At 33.7% G+C, this 7496-nt stretch overlaps 1 protein-coding gene across 1 annotated transcript; it reads left to right on the top strand.

Moving 5' to 3' along the window:
• Nucleotides 1–2276: 2276 nt before the first annotated feature.
• Nucleotides 2277–4190, top strand: LOC110409300 (exopolygalacturonase-like). Its single transcript, XM_021418596.1, has 4 exons — nt 2277–2446; nt 2543–2851; nt 3160–3675; nt 3766–4190. Exons 1-4 carry the CDS (start codon nt 2306–2308, stop codon nt 4015–4017), a joined length of 1218 nt encoding a protein of 405 aa, XP_021274271.1. The 5' UTR covers nt 2277–2305; the 3' UTR covers nt 4018–4190.
• The last annotated feature ends 3306 nt before the right edge of the window (nt 4191–7496 follow it).

Here is a 7496-nt window from a genome sequence, read left to right as displayed (position 1 = left end):
TTCAGCCCTCTTCTGCTCCGCATTAACTAAATTATTTAATTAACCCATTTAACACCTTCATTTATTTAAATATTTTTAAAATTAAATAATAATAATTTAGTTAATTGCTTAATTACTAGAACATATTTTCATTTGATTAGTTAAATTATTTAATTATTTTAATAAAACCTTAATTAATTTAAATACTTTTAAATTTTACTAAATTTACTAATACATTTGTAATTGATTAATAACTAATACATGGTTCTCCATAATTAGGGTAAGTTATGTAATCAATTCCCTAAGCCCCTTAACTAAAAAACCATAAATAAATTATTATATAATATTACTAACTTAATTAATTACTTAAATACTTACAACACATTACATACCTTAATTAACTAAATTATTTAACTAACTCATTCAACATCTTCATTTGTTTAAATAAGTTAAAAATTTTAATTAATTCCTGAAACACTTTATTATTTTAAACAAATAAAATATTATATAATATTACTCATTTAATTTATTGCTTAATTAATTATAATACATTACATTGCTTTATTAACTTAATTATTTAATTAACTCATTAACGCCTTAATTAGTTTAAATATTATTTAAATTAAATAATATTACTAATTTAGTTAATTGTTTAATTACTAAAACAATTTTCCATTTGATTAGTTAAATTATCTCAAATAGAAAATCCAACACCTAATTAATTTAGATTACTAAAACATTTGATTAATTTTCTTAATTACATTTGATTACTAAAAGTTAATTCTATTAACTTAAATATTTGCTTAATCACTAAAGGTTACTTAATTAATTACTAAAAAATAGTTACTAATTTTTAATGAAAAACTAACTAAACCAACATTTTATCAATTAGATTTTCTCTATCAACAGCAAAACATCAACTGCCAACAAGCCAAATCAACATCCAAATCAGTCACAAAATCAACAAATCAACAGTATACACCAACTAGCAAATCTACCAGAACAGAATACACAAATACCTAAATCGATATATGAACAAATCAAACCCTAAACTAACTACAAAATGTTTTTAAATTAAAACCCTAAACAACGAAAACAAAATACCAGAAGTCTTATTGTCTGGGATACCGAAACGCATGATTGGCCAAAGCAAAAAATGGGGAGAATCAAACGGGAAGTTGGGCGGCCGGATCTTGGCTGGAACGGGAAAACGAAGGCTGAAGGAGAAGGAGAAATGGACAGGTGGAGGGAAGAAGGGTTGGGTCGGAAGGTAGCTAATGCTCCGGTGGGGCGGAAGGCAATTGCGATAGAGAGAAAGAGAATTGAGGGAGAAGAGAGAAGTGAGAAATAGGGGAAAGAAGTCCCACTGTGGTATTTTAATTTTGATTATTGACAGAATTTTTTGACAATAATTAAAAAAATTACAGACGAAATTTTCATCGGTCATTCCATTGGTAATCTTATAAAATTTTCAACACCATTACCGACAAAATTTTGATCAACGGTTCGATTGGCAACTTGACCACTTTTTTGACCAACAAATTCGTAACTAAGGTGGTTGGAAAACTTTGTCCACAAAGTCATTACCAATGGAAATATTTTGGCGGTAAACTTCGTGCCATCACCCCACGTTTTGTGCCATTGTTTTACTGACGGATTATATTTTGTTGGTGTACTCTGTCAGTAATCCATCGAAATTCATTATAACTAGGTTTTGTCGGTAATTCGTCGATAATGGTTTGTTTCTTTGTAGTGATAGTTTCTTTCGATTTTACAATTTTTTTTTTAAATTCAGGAGAAAACAAGAGATAGAAAGGAAGCTTAAGGCAGCCATGGGGGAGAAATAATAAACAGAAATAGAATCTTTACGCTAAACAAATAAAATCTAATAGCATTTACATAAATTATAATTATATATTTAATTACTATTTATTTTATTTTTTTTTTATCAAAGTTGCTATATGAAATCATGTCTAATTTAGGAGTTGTCGTTTCCAAGTAATACATCCTTAACATTAATTATTTTTCCCAATGAGAACTAAGGTTGTTAACAAAGCGCTGGCATATTTCGAGTATAGGTTAAACTGTGTGGCAAACCGCAAGCAACAGAGTACCCTGAGCCAGTGATTACGCGAAAAAGAGGAAAGCTAATAATAGGAAGGAAAACAGCTAGAACTTCATCTCCGCCATAGATAAAATTAGAATGCATTTGGTTGAAAATTCTAGTGGTTGTCGCTCTCCCAAAAACTCTATATAAATGGTTTGAAACGATAGAGAATGCCATCTCTGCACTAAAATTCAATATAGATATTTGAAACGGAAAAGCATGGCTGTACAGTTGAATGTTGCAGTTCTATCAATATTATTACTTTTGTTCAGTACTCCAATCCCTAAAGCCCAATCTACCGTTGTTGATGTAGTTGCCAAGTATGGCGCAAAGGCTGACGAAAGGACGGATTTGAGCACTGTAAGCAAAATGCAGCTATATAGAAAACTTCATTTTGTCGTGAAATGATAAACAAGTTTTATTTTTAGCTTTTGGCTTTCGGTTTTTGTCTCGTAGCCTTTGCTGAATGCTTGGAAAGAAGCATGTGCATCGACAACTCCAAGTAAGATTGTAATTCCGAAAGGGACGTACAGATTAAGCAGAGCAAACCTGGATGGTCCTTGCAAATCAGCTATTGAACTTCAGGTTAGTGGCACCATAAAGGCTCCGGCAGATCCTAGCGCTTTCAAGGACCCTAATTGGGTTGTCTTCAACCACGTTGATCATCTTACAATATCTGGCGGTGGAGTTTTTGATGGCCAAGGAGCCGCTGTTTGGGGCAAGAACAATTGTGCTAAGAACAAATATTGCGCCGCACTTCCCGTTGTAAGATTTTTTATCTTTCTGCTTTTGAAATTCAAGTGAACTACTCTTTACGTTAAGTGATTCTTCAAATTATAAAGAAGCATTGCTCAAAAATTTTCTTTCGATAATCTCATATACTTGTAGCTTAGACTTCTGAAGAATTTAAAAGCTTTTGTTTATATATAATCAGGAGCCATGGATATGTGTTCAATATGACATTCTGCAGATTCCTGGCTAGCATATTGAGTATTGCATTTTAACCCTTTGATTAGAACAATAAAAAATGAGTGTCTCTAACGACATTTAGTTCTCGTGACAATAATAACCAGAATTTAAGGTTCAATTTCGTCAGCAACGCCATTGTACAAGGCATAACTACCAAGGACAGCAAACAGTTCCACGTTAATGTTTTGGGATGTCAAAACTTTACCTTCCAACATTTCACCGTCTCCGCTCCTGAAAACAGCATAAACACGGATGGAATCCACATTGGGCGATCGAATGGGGTCAAGATTCTTGACACAAACATTAAAACCGGTGATGATTGTGTCTCCTTGGGTGATGGTAGCAAGAACGTGATCGTCGAGAGAGTAACCTGCGGACCAGGGCATGGAATCAGTGTGGGGAGTCTTGGAAAGTTCAAGGGTGAAGAACCAGTGAGTGGAATTTTTATCAGGAATTGCACCATCAGTAATACAATGAATGGTGTTAGGGTCAAAAGTTGGCCAGACTCCCAGCCTGGCTCAGCAACAGATATGCATTTTGAGGATATTATCTTGAATAACGTCGGCAATCCTATCCTCATTGATCAAGAATACTGCCCATGGAACCTATGCAATTTAAAGGTACGTACACTATAAAAATCCTGATCAAGTGAAAAAGGTTTCTCACTATTTAAGTTTACACACCTTAAACCATAATTTTTGTCTATCCAGGTTCCATCGCGTGTTAAACTCAGCAACATTAGCTTCAAGAAAATTCGGGGCACTTCTTCAACTCCGCAAGTTGTCAAGCTTGTTTGCAGCCGCGGGGTGCCATGCGATCGTGTGGAACTTGGCGATATTGACATCACCTACAAAGGACCTGGAGGACCTGCAGTATCCCAATGTATCAATGTCAAACCCAGACTTTCTGGCAAACAGAACCCGCCTGCCTGTTCCGGCCCTGCCAGGCGTACCGGTGCTTAATCTCTTTGGGAAGGGGGACACTACTCATAACACCATATAAATAATTTGGAAGGATGTTCATGTTTTCAAAGAAATGGAATTTAATTTTGCTTGTAAAATAACAGGACACAACATCACCCATTATAAAAAACAGACATTTATTGAGAAAATTTTATCCGCAACTCCTTACAATCTATCGGTATTATAATTTATTGACAGAATTACTGACAAAATATTTTACTAGAGCGTGATAGGAAATTGCCTCGTTGGTAATAGCAATTTCGTCAGTATATTTTTTGACAGAAAGATTCCGTCAAGAAAGTAGCCAATTCATTGATCGGAGGAGTGGTTTGTGATACAACAATTCAATTGATAAATTTTGTTGGTATAAATCTCTGACGGAATTGTTTTAGTTGGAACATCCGTTAGTAAATTTTTGACTGATTAGACGATGGATTTTTTGATAGATCCTAACAAACACATTCTGTTGGTAAAGCGAATAAATTCGTCGGTAATAACCTCCAATCTATCGGTAAATATGTATTCAATTCTGTTGGTATTGCACATAATTCCTTAATATTTCCATCAGTAATATTGATTAAACTGATTTTTTTAAAAAAAATTGTATTTCTTGTATTCCTTGTTTGCATGTCAAATCAATACACATAACTAATAGTATTAAAATATTTAAAATTTATTATAATATGAAAAAATAATAGAAATTATATTTGAAGTTTATAAGAATGAAAAATGCATAGTAATGCCAAAATCCATCTAAAAATCCATACAAGGAATTCCTATTACAAACAAAGGAATTATTGTCGACCATTGTCTCTCGGCCATGCCTCCTTTGCATGATTAGAAGGGGGCAGCTATGGTTGTGGTTGTGGCTCCAGCTGCTATGATGAATACCCGGATCCAGATGGAGGTGGAATCCTCTCAAGGAGTAGCTTGATGCTTGACTTAATATCCAACATTTTAGTCTTCAACTCTTTAACATTTGCCTTCATTTCTTGGTAGTCCTTAGGTTCACAAGGAGGAGCTCATGCAACATCACTAGAAAGGGTTGGACCACAAGTAGCCTTAAACTTCGTTATTGGAGCAAGTAGTTTAGTAGTTGACGTCTTGGTGCCAAACCTATAGATGTGGGTTAGAGTCGTTTGCACTTCTCTAATAGCCTTCAACCATGCTGTTCGATCAAATTCCAACTAAGATGATGGATCATGACTGTACTTTTTGCAATAAAGCAGAAGTAGATGGTTCCTACAAATAAAAAATGAAATTAAATATTAATTAAATTGTTAAGTAACATACACACAAAATTTTATAATGAACATAAATTAAATCATTTTTATTATTTACACTCACAGTTTTCAACTTATTGTCCACAAACTCTCTGATATCCTTTGGTCGCTTATGAATACACTCGAAGAGCTTAAAGAATGTCACTAGTCTTTGTAGCACCTCTGATTGCAATCACAACAAACGCATCATCACAACAAACGCATCATCACAAATATACATGTTTTCACTATCTTAAACAACGCAGTAGCAACAACAACATGCTTTTACATCGCAAAACATTGACAACAAATAACACAATCACAAAAACAACAAACACATCATCACAAATATGCATGTTTTTGAAATCTTGAATAACACAACAATAACAACAAAAGACTCACATTTTCCTAATATGAGGAAAGAACATGTTGCTATGATGCTTGTGTGTTTTGTTATGCTGCTTTATTTCTCTGTCAAGTGGTTCTCCTACGCTTTCTAGGATTGGCACTGCCACTTTTCTGTGCCTTAGATATTACCAACGAGTTGGTCCTAGATTTCTACAGTGATCTAGGGGTACGTTTTTCCTTTCGACTTTGTTATGCTCATCTTCTAACAAATCTTTCAACCAGTTTTTGCAAATTTTCTCCCTTATCTTGCAGACTATCGAAACATTTGTAGTTGCCCATGTAAAGGACCTATATTGGGTCCTCTACCTTTAGGCTGTAGTGTAGAGTTTGACAAACTATGATATGAAGCAGCAGAGGTACTGACCCCTGACATCGTAATAGGAGGTGGTGATGCTTTTAGTGGAGCGACTGGAGCAGTCGTGGTTGTGGATGTCAGAGTGGATTTTGGTGGTGCAAAGGATAGAGGTGGTATCAATGTCATGGTCAATGGACATGGCGCTAGAGGTTGTGCAGCTGTAGTATCTACGCCACTTGACTGTCCTTAACAACCGACAGTAGTTTTAATTTAACCATTGTGCAATAATCTGTCAACAAAAAAGATAATCCATTAATATTAACTATCAAAAAATGTAATGCATAATCTTTGAACAATGTATTCATATGAAATTAAGAATAATGTTGAAAAATAAGAATTCCAATCAAAATGACATATGTAAATGAATCATAATAAAAAAGTTTAAATGTCAAAATCTTTACATCAATTAAAAAAAATACTAATCATTAATCACCATTTGAACATGCGAACTCATCATCTTCATTCTTATCTTTGTCCTCATCGTTTTCATTGGTATATTCCTCTGTATTTTTTTCTTTTATTTCAACTCTTTCATTTTCCTCACTATGTTAGACCTCAACAAACGTATTAATCTTTTCATATGCACCACTAATCAAAATTATATTATTGTCAAAGTCATGTGAATTATGACCAAATCTTGTATTTAACGAAACTTCATCTTCTTGATACATCCCTTTATTCAAATCGATTGTTTTTTTATCACCTTGCTCATTGTCCATAATGTCAAATTGACTTTGAGCCTTCATTTTAAATACTGCCCACAAATCACATCAATCTTTTTTGTTTATTAGATATGGACTATAGCAAACTTGAGTAGTTTGTTCAGCTAAAACAAAAGGCTCATTAGCAATAAGAATTAAGTTGTCTAATTTTGACCAACCCTGAAATGAATCAACTGTAAGACCTTTTTTGATGTCAAACTAATGACATTTAAACAAAACTACTAAATTGTTTACACCAAATTATTCTAACTTAATGATATCGATCAACAATCTGTAACACAATCGTAATAATTATAGCATTTTCCTTTGATGTAGACACCATTGGTCATTGTCTTACAATTTTCTTCATAGCCCATTGTATGGAACTTGTATCCATTTGCATAGTAACCTTTGTAATACCTCATCATAAGACTACGATTGTAAGACGTGTCAACCAGATGAGAATTCACATGTTTGGAGACCTACTAAAAGGGACATGCCATATAATTATTTGAAGTGTTACTTTAACACATTCAAATAGATTGATTAAAGATAACTTACATATTGTCTAAAGTAGGGATGTATATGGCTTGTTGTTATATAAGTATTGTGAGTACCTAACTCGATAACATAGGGTTCGGGTATCTTATATTCAGTTATGGAGTGGATTCGGGTAAGACTCTTAATACCAAACTCGGGTTTAGGTAGGTTTCGGTATCACCCTTATCATACTCTAAACCCGAACCCGAACCC

The sequence above is a fragment of the Theobroma umbraticum genome, unplaced genomic scaffold (genome assembly GCF_002168275.2).
Source record: "Theobroma umbraticum cultivar Fairchild unplaced genomic scaffold, ASM216827v3 scaffold_44.0, whole genome shotgun sequence".
Classification (NCBI taxonomy): domain Eukaryota; kingdom Viridiplantae; phylum Streptophyta; class Magnoliopsida; order Malvales; family Malvaceae; genus Theobroma; species Theobroma umbraticum.
This window is presented reverse-complemented; position numbering and strand designations above follow the sequence as displayed.

Bases quoted from the DNA above. Each gene is read 5' to 3' on its own strand.
- LOC110409300 (XM_021418596.1), top strand. From the start codon at position 2,306: ATGGCTGTACAGTTGAATGTTGCAGTTCTATCAATATTATTACTTTTG. The intron at 2,447-2,542 runs GTAAGCAAAATG...TTTGTCTCGTAG, and splicing joins AAAGGACGGATTTGAGCACT to CCTTTGCTGAATGCTTGGAA. The intron at 2,852-3,159 runs GTAAGATTTTTT...AATAATAACCAG, and splicing joins ATTGCGCCGCACTTCCCGTT to AATTTAAGGTTCAATTTCGT.